Raw genomic sequence first — 22,279 nt, 5'->3', positions numbered from 1 at the left:
CTCAGGTCCCCAAACACTTTTTATGACAATAACTTGCATATAAGCCTTTAAAATTAGCACTTTAGATTTCTCCCACAGACTTTTACAGGGTGTTCCACGGCTTTTCGAATTTGCCGCGAACACCCCAAATTGTTCGCTGTTCGGGCAAATGGGCAACATGACTTCGACTCGAACTCGAGGCCCATCCCTACTCTTCAGCTATGACCACAACAAGTGTGCAGGCCCTAAAGTCCCAGAAAAATAAAGGAAATTGTCAGGTGGTTTATCTGTGCATTATCTACCTAAAACATGAATATCATTTTTCGGTGGACTACAGTGAAATAATTTACCTCAGCTTGAGTGAGGGCTTCTTTTAGATCCCAAAAACATTTATGAATAGCTTCAGCATCCCTAAGACGTCTTCCTCTTTCTTTGGTGAGCTGCTGAAGATCTTCCCATGAGGCTCTAGAAATGGAGGAAATTAATAAAAAAAATCACACAGGTTTAAAAATTGCAATATTTCCTGCCTAGAAAACCTGCAAACACAATTTGCACTTTTCTTCTGAAAATAGATGAACTTATTATAAACAGACTCTAATCTTACATTTTCTTTTAATATTTTAGCAAAATCTACTAAGAATTCATAATGACACATGGATTTTAAACTTTAACGACAGCGTATTGAGACACAATTTTCCTGGCCACTCGCCAAGGTAAGCTGCATGCATTGATTCCAATGTATCTGTTTATCTGCTAATACTCTTATGCCGCGTACACGTGATCGGAAATTCCGACAAGAAAAGTTTGATGTGAGCTTTTGGTCAGAAATTTCCGACAGCAAAAATTTGAAAGCTGGTTCTCAATTTTTCCGACAAGAAAAATTCTTGTCGGAAATTCCGATTGTCTGTAGCCAATTCCGACGCACAGAAAACCATGCATGCTCGGAATCATTCAACTTAATTTTTCTCGGCTCTAGTGTTGTACGTCACCGCGTTCTTGACGGTCGGAATTTTGTGTGACCGTGTGTATGCAACTCAAGTTTGAGCCAAAATTTAGTCTGAAAAAAATCCATGGTTTTCTTGTCGGAATTTCCGATCGTGTGTACGCGGCATTAGGCTTCATTCATATTAGTGCATTGCCAAAGTCACACAATTTCCAGCACGACTTTGATGCGACTTTGAGTGCAACTTTGATCCGACTTTACACTCAATGGATTTAAGTTGCATCAAGTCACACCAAAGTCGTGCAGGCACCTTTTCAAAGTTTCCGTGACTGTAAGTGGCACCGACAGGGCAGATCCTAGGCAGGGTGCACAGGGTGCATTGCACCCAGGCGGCTGCAGAGGTGGGGGCACCGAACATCTAACAGACTCTCTATTGTCAAAAGATCATGTAAGGATCCCAGGTTAATGAAGACTTTGTGGGGGAGCATCTCTGTGGTTGAGTCATTGCCATAGAAACATTTGTAAAGGGGAGGAGTTAGTAAAATGACAACGCCCATGTGCAGGCGACAGAAATATTTCTGCACCCAGGTGCCTGTGACCCTAGGATCGGCCATGGACACCGATTTGAATGGGTGCCTTTGAAAAGAATGGGCTGTGACTTGTCATGCAACTTAGGCCCCGTACACACGACCGAACATGTCTGCTGAAACTGGTCCGCGGACCAGTTTCAGCAGACATGTTCGGTCGTGTGTAGGCCCGAGCGGACAGGATTCTAGCGTACATTTGCCCGCCGGGCCTTTTTCCAGCGGGCAAATATTTCTGAACATGTTTTAAAACATGCCCGCTGGAATCCTGCCCGTCGGACACGTTCGGTCGTCTGTACAGACCTACCGTACATGTCCGAGCGGCCGCCATCCCTCGCAATGCGTCGAATGACAAATCACAGTGTGAATAGAGCCATAGATGTGCTCTGCTTTTGTTTTGTTTTCTAGCAAACTTTCCGCATTACAGAATAACTTTAACTACAGTAAAGAAAAAGTTTAGGCCTACTGCCCTGGCAGACAGGGTTGTGCTGTGTGGTGGGGCTAGGGTTGCCATCTTTTGGTTAAACAGAACAGGGGATGTGTAGGAACAAGTAACAGCATGTGAAGTTGCAACAAGTTGGCACAGTTTATTGTGAACACTGGAAATGGCTCAAAATGTGTAGTTAAACCAATGTGATTTAAGCATAATGAGCTTGGTAAAACAGTGCCTGGTTATCAGGTGGCAACCTTAGATTGAGCTGTGTAAATCTCAGGACAGCATGGACAGACATGAAAATCCTTTGGTAGACAAAACAGCTCCTTTATGTATATTTTAACTGTATATTAAACTGATTGTCATTTTTAAAAGGATTGGCCATGTTGATAAAAAAAGTGTAAAATTACCTAACCGCTCCTTTTGACCTTAGGTGCCTCAAGCAAAAACCAACATATTAGCAGAATGGGAAGAAATGATCTGAAATATATTCAGGCCTTTACAATGAATCAGGGTGACAGGAAATTACCATGTGCAAAGTGCAGTGGACGCTGCTCTTGGTTATACTGTAAAGCATATGCAGCAGAAGGGGGTCATCATGGAAAGTGTGTTGAAGATGACATTGTATGTTACCCATAACAACCAGTCAGAAACTTTATTCCATTTTCATTTCTCCACTACAGAGGCGACAGCTGTAAGCTGATTGGTTGCTATCAGCAACAATAAAGTTTACTATATATAAACTCCTTATGCCGCGTACACACGATTGGAATTTCCGATGAAAAATGTCAGATGGACTTTTTTCATCGTAAATTATGATCGTGTGTGGGCCCCATCAGACTTTTTTCCATCGGTGTTTAGAAATAGAACATGTTTTATTTTTTATCTGATGGGAAAAAAAACTATAGGAAATTCCTATCGTCTGTGTGCAACTCCAACGGAGAAAAAACCCACGCATGCTCAGAATCAAGTCGACGCATGCTTGGAAGCATTGAACTTAATTTTTCCTGGCTCGTCGTAGTGTTTTACGTCACCGCGTTTTGGATGGTCGGAATTTGGTCTGACAGTGTGTATGCAAGACAGCTTAAACGGAATTCCGACGAAAAATTGCATCGGATTTTAGGCCATCGGAAATTCCGATCATGTGTACGGGCATTAGTCTTTCTCATGCATTGCTATTCTCAGTGGGTAGCAACAGTGACATCTACAGGTTATCACTGAGCTTAGCATGCAGCAGAATAAAATTTTAGATTTGTAATATTAAAATGGTGTATTACTAATGCCTCGTACACACGGTCTGACTTTTGACCGTGCAAAAGTCTGCAGTGAGTCCGTCGGAAAGAAAGAGAACAGGTTTGTGGGACTTCCGGGAAAAAAAGTCAGATGGAGGCTACACACGGCCAGACTTTCCTAGAAAAAAAGCCTGTCTGACTATTTTTCTCGGAAAATCCGGCCGATTCTGCACTGCTCAGAATCTTGTACATACACGTGATACTGCACTTCCGGATATTGGCTGTGAGTCCGCGCCATCAATGGTTTGCTCCCGCTGTGATTCTACACAGCGGGAGCTGATCAGCAGGTCCCCAATGTCCGTTGGCACCTGCTGATCGTTCAGTACACAGGCAGAACGGCAATCTGCCTATGTAAAAAAGGCAGATTGCCGTTCTGTCAGTAGGGAAGGCATTGATCCTGTGTTCCTGCAAAGCAGGGACAAGGATCTATGCCTTTCTCTAGTAACACCTCCCACACTACACTAAAACACCAGCTAGGCACACAGATAACCCTTTGATCACCCCTGATGTTAACCCCTTCCCAGCCAGTGTCATTAGTACAATGTAAGTGCATATTTTTAGTACTGATCACTGTAATAATGTCACTGGTCCCCAAAAAAGTGTCAAAAGTACCGGCCTCTTTCACACTTGTAAGACTTTTCCCACGATTTGGGACTGCAAAGTAGCATGACATGTCGTTTTCCATGGTTTCCAATGACAACCATTCATATTAGTACGACTTCAAGTCGTGCCGACTTCAAAGTAGTCCCTACATTACTTTGGTCAGACTTTGATGCAAGTTCAGGTTCATAGACCGCAAGTCTTCCTGAAATTGTGGCAAAATCGCATTAAAATCGCGTGACTTTGAAGCAGTGGTAGTGTGAAAGAGGCCTTAGTGTCCAGTTTGTCCACCACAATATTCCATTCACTGATCGCTGCCATTACTAGTAGAAAAATAAATATCGGCCTAAATCTATGAAGAAACTTGATTTCACATTTTTTCATTGAATTTTTTATTTATTTTTTGCAGAAATTAAAAATAGTGTTGTTTTTCAAAATTGTCATTTTTTTTGTTTATAGCGGAAAAAAACACAAACATGCAGTGGTAATGCAGTATGTAAACAAGGCATTTCCCTGTTCTGCCTAGCAACATGACAGGGATCTGCTGCTCCCTGTCATCTGAAGCAGTGATCTCTGTCATGTTCTAGTGAGACAATCCCTCTACAGTTAGAATCACTCCCTAGGACACACGTAAGCCCTTGATCGCCCCCCTAGTGTTTAACCATTTCCCTGCTAGTGTAATTTACACAGTAATCAGTGCATTTTTATAGCACTGATCGCTGTATAGATTACAATGCTCCCAAAATAATGTTAAAAGTGTCCGCTATAATGTCACGCTAAAAATCGCAGATCACGCCATTACTATTGGGTGCAATGTCGTAATTGCCAGTTAAAGCGACGCAGTGCCGTATCGCAAAAAGTACCCTGGTCAGGAAGGGGGATAATTCTTCAGGGGCTCAAGTGGTTAAAGTAATGCAGTGCCGTATCGCAAAATATGGTGGCCTGGACAGGAAGGTGGGTAAATCTTCTGGAGCTGAAGTGAATATTTTGTAACAGAGTATCAAAGCGTGTAAAAATGTTAAGAATTTTATACAGTAAAAATGTTTTCATATTTTGTGATTATCCACAGGATTTTTAATGTCAAAACAATCCATCAGCATTGTGAAAAATAAATAAATCAAAGGCAGTTATAGAGTTCTGACCAGACTTGTCCATTTCATACTTTGCAGCTGCAGAATTTTATCCGGTCTATCTGCATGCTTGGAATAACTTGTCTAATTAAAGACGGAAGGCGGAAGACGCTACAATTGCCACCATAATTTAATCTTGGAAAGACAGCGCACCAAGGGATACACAGTTAATCCCTGCTTCTCCTTGGCCAACATTCCCTAAATCTTCACCTGAGATTTCAAAGGTGCCTGAAAAAATACAGGAGCCGTGGAGATTAACTGCAGATCTGGACTCACCTACTGTGTGACATGCTAAACCAAGAGCAGCTGTCCTGTGACCACTGAATATGGAACAAGGGCAAATTTATCTCCTGATTCTTTATAAACAGAAACCTGACTGTCCCACAGGATTAAAATAAAGTCATATCAATTCCAGATGAAGACAGATGTACAGAACCCACCGCGGAGTCTTATATAAAATCCACACATCATTGTACACCCATAAAAGACGGTTCTGAATATAACTAGTCACAGATGGAACAAGTGGTAAAACTGTGCCTCAAAATGGCAATTAACGATTCGATTGTTCATTTCATGCCAATAGAAACAGTTGCTTTCAGCAACAGATATCTTGGCACTGATGGTTTTCAATGCAGAGTTGTAAGAATTCAATGCCTATGGTTTAGGCACAGGAAAAGACATGTATACTGCAGAAGGAGGTAACACAATGTTGAGGATTAGGTTAAGTAAGTGCAAGGGTCAAGAGCTGTTGTTGAAAAGCTCAGTTCACCTTTACAAAAAAAAAAAACTGCTTATGCAGATAAGGGGCGCCTGTAGATAAAAACAAACTGTACAGCTTTGACCAAAGTTGAATAATTCCCTTGATAAAGATGTAGGCCATTTATGTACCTCATGAAGCCTGACTGAAATACTCCCAGAAACCACACCATCCCATCCTGCCTTGTTGCTAAGGCTGCATTCACACCTGAGCGTTTTGTCGCCTGAAGCGCGACGCTCAAAAACGCTAGAGGGGAAAAAATACATTACTGTCTATGGAGATGGTTCACATCTTCACTACAGAACGCCTGACGCCGAACGCCTGAAGCCCAAACAAGTTTTGTCGCTCGAATTGAGCGTATTTGGGTGTTTTACATTGGTGACCCTAGACCTGTACAAAATCGCGGTAAAAAACGCCGCGTTTTGGCGCGGCAAATCGCGTTAAAAAACGCTGCAAAGTGCTACGCTCAGGTGTCAATTCAGCCTAAGCTAGAAAGGCAGCCGTACAGAGGTAAATACATGCAGCAGCCACGCAGAGGGCAAAAAATTATGCAATCACACATTACAATTAAAAAACCCATTCATCTGTCAAAAAAAAAAAAAAAGAGACAGCAGTATTGCCTCCTGAATGCCTGTCAGTTACCTCCATGTCACAGACAATGCAAATGTAAACAAGCCTTTACTGTTCAAGTGACACCTTAAATTTTGGGTTTCCCTTACTTTTTTGGGGGGTCATCAGGACAAATGGATAGAGAAAAAAAAATGTTGGCTTAAGATGCACTTTAAGCATCTGGCAGGGGTGGATGGATTAAAAACCTGGCTGCACAAAATTATAAATTATATATAATTGTATGTGCTGCTTTCCTGAAGTAAAATTTATCTTATACAGCAGGCCCGGTGATGGGATGTAGGGGTTCCAGCACCTTGTACCTCTGGACCCCTTTACATTACACAGCACCTTGCACCTCTGGACCCCTTTACATTACACAGCAACCTGGACCCCTTTATATTACATAGCACCGCACCTCTGGGCCCCTTTACATTACACAGCACCCTGCACCTCTGGACCCCTTTACATTACAGAGCACCCTGTACCTCTGGACCCCTTTACATTACACAGCACCTTGCCCCTCTGGACCCCTTTACATTACATAGCACCACACCTCTGGGCCTCTTTACAGTACACAGCCCCCCACATTTTGTTACACAGACACCCCCCCCAACAGTTCTGGACCCCCTGCATGTTACACAGACCTCCCTACAGTACAGACCCCCTACCTACAGTACAGACCCCCTACCTACAGTACAGACCCCCTCCCTAAAGTACAGACCCCCCTACAGTACAGACCCCCCCTACAGTACAGACCCCCTCTACAATACAGACCCCCCTACATTACAAACCCCCTCTACAATATGCCCGGTATGTCCTATGGCCAGTCCGGGCCTGTTGTACAGTATAGGAGAGTTTAGCTGTGAGACTTGTAAAAATGTTTTATACAACATAAACATTAATACCCAGAAATCAGAAAGGTTTTCCTATTGTCTCATATCATCCTAGAACACAAAGATGATAATAAACAATATAAACACCTTGGTTAACCCATGGCAAATGCCATTTTTATCCCTGGGTTGATACAGGCATGGTTATTATATTGTTAAAAAAACGGGGGAAAAAAATACAAAAAAAAAAGTTACAAAATCCAAGTAAAATTGGCACCATACCATTCAACCCCATGCATATTGCAGCACAACACAAACCAAATACCACAGCTTTAACACAGCTATAAATAACTGTCATCAGCATACTGAAACAGAGACCAGTACTATATAAGAAATAGGATTAGGACGTACCTTAGCTCTTTCTGCTTTTGCACAATTTGCATTGATTCTGAATGTCCTTGGTCAAGCAGACGGTTGGCAAGTTGCTGGCACCCAGACACCCTCTTACCAGCTGATTCCATCTGGTGCTGGAAGGTGTCAAACTTGGCCAGAAGATGCTGTGAAAAGAAAATCTTGATATTAGAGACTTTACTTTCTGATTGATTTAAGACCAAAACAGTTGGCTTAAAGTGGACATTCACAGAGTAGATGTATTTAAATCATAGTACATGAATAGGCAGAGCTGTATTTGACATAATGGCACTTGTGGGCCACTGCTCTGGTTAGAGGGGAGCACAGAGCCTCATAATATAATTATATATATATATATATATATATATATATATATATATATATATATATATATGTATACATACACACTGCTCAAATAAATTAAAGGAACACTTAGAAAACATATCAGAGCTCAACGGGCAAAAATCTCATACTGGATATCTACACTGACATGGACTGGGTAATGTGTTAGGAATGAAGGGATGGCACATAATTTGATGGAAATGAAAATGATCCACCTACAGAGGGCTGAATTCAAAGACACCCCAAAATCAAAGTGAAAAAATTATGCAGCAAGCTAGTCCATTTTGCTGAAATTTCATTGCAACAACTCAAAATGGTCCTCAGTAGTTTGTATGGCCCCCAAGTGCTTGTATGCATGCCTGACAACATCAGGGCATGCTCCTAATGAGACGACGGATGGTGTCCTGGGGTATTTCCTCCCTGATCTGGACCAGAGCATCACTGAGCTCCTGAACAGACTGAGGTGCAACCTGTCGGCACCAGATGGACCGAAACATAATGTCCCAGAGGTGTTCTTTTGGATTTAGATCAGGTGAGTGTGGGGGCCAATCAATGGTATCAATTTCTTCATCCTCCAGGAACTGGCTGCATGCTCTCGCCGGGCATTGTCGTGCACCAGGAGGAACCCAGGACCCAATGCACCAGCGTAGGGTCTGACAATAGGTCCATCCCGATACCTAATGGCAGTCAGGGTGCCATTGTGTAGCCTGTAGAGGTCTGTGCATCCCCCCATGGATATGCCTCCCCAGACCATCACTGACCCACCACCAAACCGGTCATGCTGAACGATGTTACAGGCAGCACAAAGTTCTCCGCAGCTTCTCCAGACCCTTTCACGTCTGTCACATATGCTCAGGGTGAACCTGCTCTCATCTGCGAAAAGCATGGGGCACCAGTGCAATGGAAAATGCCAATCCAGCTCCACAGTGTCCGGCAGTGAGCACAGAGCAAGACTAGATGATTATTTGGTCAGAGACATTCACACCGATGGCCTGCTGGAGGTCATATTGTAGGGCTCTAGCAGTGCTCATTCTGTTCCTCTGCACAAAGGAGCAGATACCGGTCCTGCTGATGGGTTAAGGACCTTCTACGGCTCTGTCCAGCTCCCCTAGAGTAACTGCCTGAACCTCTTTCATGCTTATGAGACTGGCAATGACACGTATTGATGTGCCATCCTGGAGGAGTTGGACTGCCTGTGCAAACGTTATAGGGTACAAGTATCGCCTCGTGCTACCAGTAGTGACACTGACCCTAGCCAAATGCAAAACTAGTGAAAAACAGTCAGAAAAGATGAGTAGGGAAAAAAAATGTCAGACACCTCCACCTGAAAAAACATTCCTGTTTTGGAGGTTGTCTCATTGTTGCCCATCTAGTACCTGTTGTTAATTTCAATTAACAGCAAAGCATCTGAAATTGATTAACATCCCCCTCTGTATACACCCCTCCCCCTCTGCTACTTAACTGACCAGATCAATATCCCAGGAGTTCTGATTTAAAAGTGTTCCTTTAATTTTTTTGAGCAGCGTGTGTATATATATATATATATATATTTATTTTCATGATTGCGTTTCCCTTCTCTGGTCATCTCTGGACATTTCTACCTAAATTTAGCAAGAGACCTGTAGGGGTAATTGAGTGCAGGAGATATTCTTTGTTGGTCTTCACATTTAAAGTGTGTGTATATACAGATTTCTGGACACTTCATCCAAGTTTTTGACATGGGGGTACTACCTTGTGCACGCTCACCTTTGCATAAACACTGTCCTTCGCTGCATTGTTTCCTGATGCTCTGTACTGACTATATACTGTATGTTCTTATCAGTGTTTTTATTTTCTCAAAAAATAGGTGCAGGAACTCCCCCCTTCTGAGTCAGCCTTCGTTTCTGCTCTCTACCCACCTCCGAGTATTGTCCCTTGGTCCCACCTCCCAGTACCAAACCTTTTAGAGAATACAGAACCAAGTATCATATTGTGCTACTAAGTGATTTGCACTGAATTTGTTAATGATAACAAGGAAGACAGTAAATTAGATCCCCTGCAGTAAGCAACAATAGTCCCCACTCCAGCAACAGTAGATCCCCAGCAACAATAGACTTCACCCCACACAACAACAGACCCCTCCAGCAACAATGGGCCCCCGCAACAAAATACCACCCCAGCAACAATAGACCCCCAGCAGCCAGGAGACAGCTACAATTGACCTCTCCCTCAACAGTGGATCCCTCCCAGCAACAGTTGACCCCCACAGCAAAATAACACCCCAATCAGCAACGATGAACCTACCCAGCAACAATAGACCTCCATACAAAAATAGATTCCCCAGCAGCCAGAATCAATATACCCTCCAGCACACCCCAGCACTCCTTGCTATTACATACATTAATTGCTGGAGGTGCTGGAGATGCCGGAACTGCGCTCTCCTTCGTTCCCCCTGGTTTTTTGACTGAGTGCTCAAACAGTTTGTACTGGTATAGGATCCTCAATTACTCTGGATGGACACTATTTTGGAATATTGAATATATTGCTTATTTCTGCAATTTCACTTTTTCGACAATAAGATCTGTGCATCTGTAATCTATCTCCTAAAATTGTTACAATAAAAAGTTTATTAAACGAAAAATTGTGCATGTATAGTAATTTTTTCTGAGCTGACAACAGATTTCCTCTACTTCACTAAAATCCCAACCAGTGTTGTTAGCCCTGCCTATTGGACTTCAGAACTCCATTCCACATGAATATCAGTGGCGGCTGGTGCTCAAAATTTTTGGGGGGGCGCAAACGGAAAAAAAAAAATTGCAGCCTCACTGTGCCCATCACATGCAGCCACTGTGCCATCAAACGCAGCCACTGTGCCATGCCACCAAATGCAGCCACTGTGCCATCAATTGTCACCACTGTGCCATGCCATCAAACACAGCAACTGTGCCATCAATTGTCACCACTGTGCCATGCCATCAAACAGCAACTGTGCCATCAATTGTCACCACTGTGCCATGCCATCAAACGCAGCCACTGTGCCATCAATTGTCACCACTGTGCCATGCCATCAAACGCAGCCACTGTGCCATCAATTGTCACCACTGTGCCATGCCATCAAACACAGCAACTGTGCCATCAATTGTCACCACTGTGCCATGCCATCAAACAGCAACTGTGCCATCAATTGTCACCACTGTGCCATGCCATCAAACACAGCCACTGTGCCATCAATTGTCACCACTGTGCCATGCCATCAAACGCAGCCACTGTGCCATCAATTGTCACCACTGTGCCATGCCATCAAATGCAACCACTGTGCCATCAATTGTCACCACTGTGCCAGGCCATCAAACACAGCCACTGTGCCATCAATTGTCACCACTGTGCCTTGCAACACAGCAACTGTGCCATCAATTGTCACCACTGTGCCATGCCATCAAACGCAGCCACTGTGCCATCAATTGTCACCACTGTGCCATACCATCAAACGCAGTCACTGTGCCATCAATTGTCACCACTGTGCCATGCCATCAAACGCAGCCACTGTGCCCCTCAACTGTTGCCACTGTGCCAATTGTCACCACTGTGCCCTTTAATTGTCACCACTGTGCCCCATGATGCCACTGTGCCCATTGTCACCACTGTGCCCCATGATGCCACTGTGCCCATTGTCACCACTGTGCCCCATGATGCCACTGTGCCCATTGTCACCACTGTGCCCCATGATGCCACTGTGCCCATTGTCACTCACCACTGTGCCCCATGATGCCACTGTGCCAATTGTCACCTCTGTGCCCTTTGTCACCAGTGTGCCCCATGATGCCACTGTGCCAATTGTCACCTCTGTGCCCTTTGTCACCACTGTGCCCCATGATGTCACTGTGCCCCTTTCCCTGTAAAAAGCACTTACCTGAGGATTCCATGTGCTCCCTCGATGTCTTCTGCCGCTGTGGTGAAGCTTCAGCCAATCAGGTTCCTGATAACCAGAATTCGGGAACCTGATTGGCTGAAACGGCCGTTTGTCTTATACAATGAGCGCAGATTGCCTGCGCTCAGAGTATAGACAGCTGAGAGCCGGAGAAATGCCTATCAGAGCCGCTGGCTTTGATAGGCAGTTCCCCTCAGCCAACCAGCTGCCGCTATTCGGGTAACCGGCGTCCCGCATCCGGTTATCTGAATAGACCAGGCAGCGCTGGCAACCAACAATAACATACATTTGTGCATTTATGCACGAATGTGTGTTATTTGCGAGAGGGGGTGGCGCTGCAGCGCCCTCTATAGACGGCCGCCAGAACTGCGGCTAAAATGTCAAAATGACATTTTAGCCGAATAAAAGTTCTTAAGGGGCCGTTTTTTTTTTTTTTTTGTGACTGTGGGAGGGGGGGGGCGGCGCCCGTGCGTCCCTATGGATGGGCCGCCACTGATGAATATATTAATTTCTTCCCCAGAAAAACATTGCCACTGCCTGGACCCCTAAGATAACAGCAAACAAACACTTTTGGGCATTAGTGTGATGTCTGGGTGATCTATTAATCAAGGGATTGTTTCTCTTGCCTTGCTGCCCTCCAGGATAGGGGATATCCTAAGGCCTCATGCACACTGGACGTTTTTGGAAGTTTTTACAGCAGCTGTTTTTGGCAGTAGACGTTTTTTTTTCTACAGTCAATAAACTGTCCATCATGTTATCCTATGTGTCCATGCACACATAGGCTGTTATCGGCAGTTTTGGGCAGTAAAAAAAAAAAAAAACTAGTGGGTTCTGAGAGAGGTTTTTCAGCTGTAAAAACGCTCTAACGCTGATTAACGTTGATAAACGCTCAAAAACATCACTCACCAGCGTTTTTTTTTTTTAATCCTTTTCTTTTTATTTATAAATTTGCTCTTATGATACACTCAGTGCTTTTAGTCATATGTACAAATAATACACATAGAAAACATATTTAACCATAATTCCATAAAATATTATTTTATCATTAACCGTGTAACCTTTTGTGCGTTATTTCTATTTTTCCCCTTCCCCCTTTTCTTTTCCTTTCTCTACCCCTCACCAGTGTTTTAAACGTTTTTGATCCATTGAGAAAAAAAATTCTTCTTAAAAAAACGCTGGAAAAACGCTATTGAAAAAACTGTGAAAAAAGCGGAAAAATTTGAAAAACTCACTGTAAAGCTACTGACATTTTTATAACGTCATTTTAACGTCCAGTGTGCATGAGGCCTAATAATCACAGAAAAAGTAAAGAAAAGGGGGCGCACCGGCCTTGTGCATTATCCCAAGTAAATTTATTGATAAAAACACTGTAAAACATGTGAAGAAATATCGCTTGTAAAAGCCACCTATTCGTGGCAATTAGTCATGAAACTGTCACTCTCCAGATGGCAAAGGGGAGGACATCAGGACCACTGCCGACTGACGCTTTTGAAGGAGTACCTTCTTCCTCAGAGCCTACTCCTTCGAAACGCCTCACAATATAAAAATTTCATTTGGATACAGGGTTGCATGACTGAGTAATTGTCATTCAAAGTGTGACAGTGCTGAAATCTTAAAATTGGTCTGGGCAGGAAGAAGGTAAACGATATCGAGGTGCTTAATAATAATGACAGAATTTAAGAAAATAAAAATGTCCAATCTACAGGCATGTGAATTGTAGGTTTAGGCAGTATATAGAAGAGAGGGAGCCATGATGTGGGTCTCACCAGAACATGCTCATAATCATTTCCATAGTCCTCAGAGCTGGCCACTTGTCTCTGCTGGTTGATCCATATTTGCAGGTCCCCGGACTCTCTTAGATATTCGTGCAAAGCCAAAGTCTCTTCCAGTTTTCCCCATCTATACAGAGATTCAATAAAATTCTAGCTTACAAAGGAGAAGTATTTAGGGCACATAAACTATAGTATAATCCTCTATTACCAACACAGTAGTAAAAACTGGATTCTACTTTTTTAATCCGAAGAATGCATGATACACTGTACATCTGTCCTTTCTAATGCTCCATACACACCGTCGGAATTTCCGACAAGAAAAGTCCGATGTGAGCTTTTGGTCGGAAATTCTGACCGTGTGTAGGCTCCATTGGACTTTTCCTGTCGGAATTTCCGCCAACAAAAATTTGAAAGCTGCTTCACAAATTTTCCGACGGAAAAAATTCCAATTGTCTGCAGCAATTTCGACGCAAGAAATTCCTTCGCATGCTCGGAAAAAATTTGACGCATGCTTGGAAGCATTGAACTTAATTTTCTCGGCTCGTCGTAGTGTTGTACGTCACCGTGTTCCTGACGGTCGAAAGTTCAGGGAACTTTTGTGTGACCGTGTGTATGCAAGCCAAGCTTGAGCGGCATTCCGTCGGAAAAACCATCCAAGGTTTTTCTGACAGAAAATCCGATCGCGTGTACAGTTTTATAACAGCTTTATTTGGGACACTAGGTTAAATTGATCACATCATTATTAAGGTTGAAAGGAAAGACGTGGAGAACTATACTCGTGGCCATTTGCTGACCTAATACTCAACAGGTCAAATACCTGGCTGCCTATTTATTTAACATATCATTTGACTGTCATGGGTGAGATCATCATTTTCATTCAACAAAATTAAAAAGACACCTTCACTTTGCCCATTCAGGCATTCAGGGCACAGTGACAGCACCTCTTGGTTACTCCCCATCTCAACCCCAGTAGGATATACCTGTTTATCCATGATCCTTTGCAGCACTTGCTGAGTGAAGACTCCGGGCATGGAAAAGCACATGACTTACCCCCAGGGGTGGACTGACAACTTATGGTGCCCCCACGCAATAGGAGATTATGGGGCCAACGGGCAATAAGAGATTATAGGGCCCCCGGGCAATAGGAGATTATGGGGCTCCCGGGCAATAGGATATTATGGGGCCCCCAGGCAATAGATTATGGGGCCACACAGTATACACACACACACATACAGTATACATACACAGTATATACACACAGACACACAATATATACAAACAGTATACACGCACATGTAGCTAGATTCACATAGATGGCCGCAACTTTGCGGCGGCATAGCTTAAGGCATTTAAGCTACGCCGTCGTAAGTTAGCAAAGCAAAGTACATGATTCACAATGTACTTGCCTGCTAAGTTACGGCGGCGTAGCCTAAAGCGGGCGGGCGTAAGGGCGCCTAATTCAAATTTGTCTGAGGGGGCGTGTTTTATGATAATGAGGCTTGAACCGACGTGATTGCCGTTTTTTTTTAACTGCTTATGCGCCGGGCGCCTACATTTCCCAGTGTGCATTGCGGCTAAGTCCGCTGCACGGGCCTATTGATTTTGACGTGGACGTAAACGACGTAAATCCCTAAACGACGTAAAAATTTCGAATTTCGAAGCGGGAACGGCGGCCATACTTTAACATTACTATTCCATCTATTAGATGGAATAACTTTAGGCCTGATAATGCGTTACGGAAACGGCGTAAATGTACTACGGCGGCCGGGCGTACGTTCGTGAATAGGCGTATCTACTGATTTACATATTCTACGCCGACCGCAATGGAAGCGCCACCTAGCGGCCAGCCTAAATATTGCAACCTAAGATAGGACAACGCCAGCCGTCGTATCTTAGATATGTTTAAGCGTATCTCTGTTTGAGAATACACTTAAACATAGGTCGGCGCAGATTCTGAGTTAGGTCGGCGTATCTACTGATACGCCGACCTAACTCTTACTGAATCTAGCTAATGGAGTACACATACAGCCACAGTGTACACACAATATACATACACACACTGAGAAGATACTGGAGAGGCAGGGCAGCTATAACCTTGGTATTTTTAGATCAAAAGGATGTCGATAAGGGACATTTCAGGGACAGATGTAAAAAAACACAGATTTTTACATACTGTCCCTAGTTTTACTGAGGCTGACAACCCTGATGGGGCCCCCTAGTGGCATGGGGCCCTCGAGCAGTGCCCGAGTGCCGAATGGTCAGTCCGCCCCTGCTTATCCCATGTGACAGTGTTTAGGTCTGAGCGGCCAATCACCAGACTTGAACAATGTCACTTGGTGACACAGTGACATTGACCAACTGGGTAAGCCCCAAAATCATTTAGTACAGCTGCTTACTAAGGGTGGACTCCTGCAGCTAGAGGCACTGAAGAAGCATGTATCAGTAAGCACACCTTGCATGAAGGAAGGAGACACTGTCACTGTCCCTGGATCAGCAGGTAACAGTGTCCAAGTAAAGGAATCTTTTCACTGAAAGCAATTTACTAAATACATCTTTTTATTACCTCACATTGGCATTATCCTGTAAATTTTCCATCTTTGAATGGATCTTTTGCAGTGGAGCATCAACCTCGTCTTGAGCAACAGTGACAGGGAGGCTTTGACCTGAGCGACCCAAATCGGCTGCCAGCTTTTGGTATAGCTCAAATTCTTGCTGTATGTCCTATAGAGATAAGACAATGTTTATACACATTAGTTATTAAGGTCTAGGAATAACTCCATGGACCTTCCCTAATCAGTTTGTTGGACTTTAAAGCAAATCTCTGCTTTGTTCATACAGAACAAAGCAACAGTTTCACTTAAAGAACCTCTAAAGACAAAACTTTTTTCCATTTTAATTCTCCTGTGATTGTCCTATGAGGCTGCAGGACCCCTGACCTTCTGTATGAACAGTGCTGTTTGGCCCTGTTCTGATCACATGCACTCTCCCAAGAGGAGAAAAACTATAGCAATACACACCAAACTGAGCATGTGCAGCCTGTCACTTATCCTCTGTTTTATCAGGAGATGGTATGGTGACATTGGAAGACAGGGAGGAACAAAGAAGACATAATCAAACAGCCTTTTTACACAATGCGGAGGATAAACCCCTTAGGTTCCACAGTGAGTATAACAAGCATGCTTTACTGCATATACAAAATGTTTTTACCTTTGTGCGTTTAGTAACACTTTAAGTAAATTGTCTCTTTGTAACCAGAACAGATTTCCCCATTGGAAGATGTACACTCTGGGCCAGATTCACAAATGAGATACGACGGCGTTTCTCCTGATACGCCGTCGTATCTCTGTTTCTATCTATGCGACTGATTCATAGAATCAGTTACGCATAGATATCCATAAGATCCGACAGGTGTAATAGTTTTACACTGTCGGATCTTAGGATGCAGTACCGCGGCCGCCGCTGGGGGGAGTTCACGTTGTAAACCAGCGTCGGGTATGCAAATTAGGAGTTACGGTGATCCACAAAGCTTTTTCCCGTCGTTACGTCGTCGCGAGTGTTAGATTTCCGTCGCAAAGTTAGGGCACCTTTAACATGGTGTAAAAGTACTCCACCATGTTAAAGTATGCCTGTCTTTCCCGCGTCGCTTTTGAATTTTTTTAAAATCTTTTATTTTTCCCGGCGTAAATCTTTTTTCACGTCGCGATTCACAAAACGTCGGCGCGTCTTAATTTCGCGCAAAGCACGTCGGGAAATTGGCGGCGGGAGAATGCGCAGTACGTCCGGCGCGGGAGCGCGCCTAATTTAAATGGTACTCGCCCCATTCTATTTGGCCCGCCTTGCGCCGGACGCATTTACGATACACCGCCGCAAGTTTCTAGGTAAGTGCTTTGTGGATCGAGCACTAAACCTGAAAACTTACGGCGGTGTAACTTAAATGGCTTACGTTTCCCCGGCGCAATTGTACGTGAATCTGGCCCTCTATTTCTGTTCTGATGGCAACTGGTAACTTTTAGCTAAATACCATCCTAATGGTTCTCTTGGTTCTTCAAGACCTCCTGCTCTCTAACTCCCTCATCACCTCCTCCCATGCTCGCCTCCAGTCCTATGGAACTCCTTACCCCAATTGTTCTGATTATCTCCTACTCTATTAGCTTTAAGATGATCCCTGAAAACCCTCTTCTTCAGAGAAGCCTATCCTACCCACACCTAACAACTGTATTTTAATTTTCCCCATATGACAACAACACAAAAACCTGACAGGGGATCCAACCCTTCCACACTCTATCCAAAACAGAAAAAAAAACATTATCAGCAGTAAATATTTTGTCTCAACGCTTTAACTGCTACATTTGCAAAAGAGCTTGTTCTTTTGAAAAACAACAGACTTACAGACTGGATCACCAGATAAAAAAGAAGACAGAGGCCCAGATTCACGTAGATCCTGCGGCGGCGGCGCGTAAGCCATTTACACTACGCCGCCCCAACTTACAGTGCTGTATTCCCCAAACACTTGCTCCGTAGTTTGGGGCGGCGTAGTGTAATTGGCCCGGCGTATCCCCGCGTAATTCCAAGGGGGCGGCTTGTATTTAAATTAAGCGCGCCCCTGTTTAGATCGAACTGCGCATGCGCCGGGCTAAAAATAGCCCAGTGCGCATGCTCCAGTTCTCGACGGAAAACGTCAATGACGCCGATGTGTGCGTCATTGACGTAAAGTCGTATTCAAGAACGACTTAGTAAAACGACGTACCCGACGCGGACCCGACACCATACTTAACATGGCATACGTGGGACTGGCGTAAGGTTACCCCTCATATAGCAGGGGTAACCTTACGCTTACGCAAACGACGTTAGCGACGGTTACACGACGCGATTTCGTTCGGGAATCGGCGTATCAGGCTCATTTGCATAAACAAATGAGACCTGAACGTAAACGCCACCTAGCGGCCGGCTCTGAATTACATTTAAGATCTGACAGTGTAAGTGACTTACACTAGTCGGATCCTAGCCTAAATCCGGCGTATCTTGTTTTGTGAATACAAAATAATGATACGCCGGCGGGAAATTCGATTTACGCCGGTGTATCAGTAGATACACCGGCGTAACTTGTTTGAGAATATGGCCCAGAAAGCCTAAAGAAAGCAGTCTTAACATCTAAGAATTGGTAAGCTGCAATAAAATAAATGTTTGCTTTAGGGTTTATTATTGCTTTAAAATACACCCAAAGCTAGAACAAAAACCATCAGCATACTGTATGGTTATAAAGACACAACCTTCTAAAAAAATTCAAAGCATTTGTGGCATGCAGTAGTCCATTTCTGTCTCATTATAGTATATTATAGTATTAGGACTGGGAAGTTGAATGGTTCTGTCCCATACCTTGTGCCTTTTCATGAGTTTTAGGGTACCATCCTCGTCTTTTCCATAATCCTTACTGTTAACCAGAGGAAGTTTTTCTGCAATCCAGCTATCCATGTCTGACACATCCAGAAGGAACTTTTAAATACAGAAAAGAATGTTACATTTTCATAGTGTCAAAAATCCAGAATATAGATCACAAAATTGTCACAAATATGTAACATTAAGTAGAAAAACATTGACAGAGCAGATGAGGTACTAGGCCTCATGCACACAGACAGTGAGCCCAGGTTCAGACTTGTGCGATGCACCTTTTTTGTGTCAATCCAATGTGGGTTCAGCCATACAGTTGTATGGCTGAACCCACATTGGATTGACTCGCATTGCTCAGACATCGCATGTGATCGGCACCTGTGGTGCGAGTGCGAATCATATGCGATGTCTGGGATTGCACAAGTCTGAAAATAGGCTGAAAGACTGAAAACATGTCCAGCAAACATTCTGTACATTTTTCCTGTGCCTGAGGAGCAGCTGTCCCATACAGCCTGCCATACAAGTGAATGGCTGTACATGGCCGTACTCATGTGAATGCCAATGCTGAATCACCAGCATTTACTCGCACATGTGCGCACTATTTGCCAAATGTGATCAATTCAGGTTCAGGAAAAACTTTGTAAGCCCATGTGTAGGTAAATGCCAATGCCCAGAAGCATCTGCGTTTACATGAGTATTGGCCAAATACAGACATTCACTTGTATGGCAGGCTGTACACAGCACCTTCATGGGCATGATGCCTATACAAAATTCATAATAACCCGACTACTTAATTTCTTAATTGGGTAAGGCTGACATTTCTTAGTTGTGCAACAATGATAATTTATTTGCTGCATTCATTTTTTGGGGGGATGGCTGGTATGGTCATATACTGAAGAGCTATCCTATAGATATAAAAGCAAAGGTCTGTTTCCTGCCTGTTTCTGTCTCATTTATACAAATGCATCCTCCTCCTGATCTATTCTAAACAATCACAAACCCAAAACTTGATTTTTTTTTACTTTAATATGTATTACACAGACTACGTATAAGCTGTGAGCACCACCATAGTTATTTGCTGTTGTCGCATTCCTCAATATTACCAATATGTGATAATCTAATTCGGGACAGTCCTACAATGTATTATATTGATGCGGTGGTAACATACTTATTATACAATGTATCAATTTGTTGTTGTTGCCAGCAGGGCAGCCATCAGACATTTTAGGACCCCTTACACAGCTTTAGGCCAATGCCCCCCGGGGCCTGACAATGCATCCCCATCCACACCCAGCATCACCAATTCCTCCAGTCTCCACCACGTTTCCCCCATATACATGCCCAGCAGAGGGATGGGTGATGCTGGGCGTGGATGGGGATACATTGTGGAGAGGGATGGATGGTGCTGGACATGGATGGGGATACATTGTGGAGACTGGAGGGGTAGTGCTGGGCGTGGATTGGGATACATTGTGGAGAGGGATGGATAGTGCTGGGCATGGATTGGGATACATTGTGGAGAGGGATGGATGGTGCTGGGCATGGATTGGGATACACTGTAGGGAGGGGTGGATAGTGCTGGACATGGATGGGGATACATTGTGGAGACTGGAGGGGTAGTGCTGGGCGTGGATGGGGATACATTGTGGAGAGGGATGGATGGTGCTGGGCGTGGATTGGGATACATTGTGGAGAGGGATGGATGGTGCTGGACATGGATGGGGATACATTGTGGAGACTGGAGGGGTAGTGCTGGGCATGGATGGGGATACATTGTGGAGAGGGATGGATGGTGCTGGTTGTGGATGGGGACGCATTATGAAGACTGGAGAGATGGAGTAGATGCTGGGTGGGGATGAAGATGATTGAGTTGCATTGTGATAATGGACGAGGATGACTCTGAGTGAGGATAATTTTACATAGTGAAGAGGCTCTCTAAAATGTAACTGTCATCTCCACCCAGAGTCATCCTCATCCATTTTCCACAATGCAACTCAATCATGCCAGCTTGTCAGCCTCTGCCCTCAGGTGTCCCATCCAAGGAGAAGGAGGGCCGGCCATCATATTGCACGATGGTCACTCTCCCTCATCTTCCTTCTCCCCCACTTTCTTTTTTATTTATCCCTTGTTTGTCACTTTTTTGTATTTTTTTTGTTTGGTGTCACGTTTTGTCACGAGTGATTAGTAGGGTGCCGGACATGGCCTTCTGGCTTAGTTCGCCTGCTCTCATGGGGTCTCCCTTCGGGGGAGCCCCACCTAGTACTTGGGTGGGTTCTGTTTCGGCAGACCCTCCAAATAATGGGGTCCGTGTCGGCTTCGGCTGCTCGGACCATGTGAAGTACCTCAGTCCCCGTCTGGAGCCTAACGCCCCGGGGGATCAGGGTCAGGTCCTTCTTTATGGAGGATAGACGTAGCAGCCGTTGCACGTTTTTGTGTCACTCTTTATGTGTGTGCACATTTTTTTTGAACCAGGTGGAGTTTTTGGGTGTGTTTTGCATGCCATAGGATTTTCAAAAAAAATCCAAGGAGAAGGAGATTAAATAAAGTCCAAATATGGACTATATATGACTATATATGACAAATACAGAGGCAGCACAGGGGGGCAGCTGGGCTGATTGGGACGCTTCGGGCTTGAGTACTGCCTGCAACCTACCTGATGCCGGCCCTGGTTGCCAGTTCTACATACAAGGGGCCGGATTCAGAAAGAGATACGACGGCGTATCTCCTGATACGCCTTCGTATCTCTGAGTTCCGACGGTCGTATCTATGCGCCTGATTCATAGATCTGTTTGCTCTGGGAGCTGCGATGCACATGGCTGCCCTCCCACCCACCTTTGTTGGTGTGTGGGACTGGGCTGGTGGGCCTTGATTTGCATCAGTGCCACACCAACACGAATACGGATACCTGCACATGATCCTGGACAGGTGTCTTGATGCTGGTATGTTTCCCACTCTGGCTGACCATGGGGAGATGGTGATTGTACCCCTTCTCTATGGCTGCAGCCATTTGGGTGGGGATGCCTCCTCCTCTCAGGTATTAACCTCTTTTCAATTTTGTGAAAAAATTATAGCCTATACAACAGCTTTCTGCACTGTTGTCCTATTGTCTTTCACCTGTAGGTGTTTTTTTCACACCTGATTTCTTAGTTGACAAAGCTTTTAATCAACATTCAAGTAAAACAATATATATAAGTGAAGACATTTTTTTGTTTTTTATATAGAATGGAGAGGATTTATTACACCTGACAGATTTTTAATGCTATCTATATCCACATTAAAAGTATTTATAATCTTTTTTTGTC

The 22,279-nt window shown here is 44.1% G+C and overlaps 1 protein-coding gene across 2 annotated transcripts in view; it reads right to left on the bottom strand.

Annotated features, from left to right (window-relative positions):
- Positions 1 to 22,279, bottom strand: part of SPTBN5 (spectrin beta, non-erythrocytic 5) — a 347,370-nt gene that overhangs the window by 194,917 nt on the left and 130,174 nt on the right. For both annotated transcript variants that reach the window (XM_040332524.1, XM_040332525.1), the window contains exons 26-30: positions 18,966 to 19,082; positions 16,153 to 16,310; positions 13,584 to 13,716; positions 7,569 to 7,714; positions 330 to 444 (exon numbers count right to left, since the gene is read on the bottom strand). In XM_040332524.1, coding sequence (XP_040188458.1) covers positions 330 to 444; positions 7,569 to 7,714; positions 13,584 to 13,716; positions 16,153 to 16,310; positions 18,966 to 19,082 — 669 coding nt within the window. The remainder of the gene's footprint in view (positions 1 to 329; positions 445 to 7,568; positions 7,715 to 13,583; positions 13,717 to 16,152; positions 16,311 to 18,965; positions 19,083 to 22,279) is intronic.

Source organism: Rana temporaria, chromosome 13 (assembly GCF_905171775.1).
Source record: "Rana temporaria chromosome 13, aRanTem1.1, whole genome shotgun sequence".
Classification (NCBI taxonomy): Eukaryota; Metazoa; Chordata; class Amphibia; order Anura; family Ranidae; genus Rana; species Rana temporaria.
This window is presented reverse-complemented; position numbering and strand designations above follow the sequence as displayed.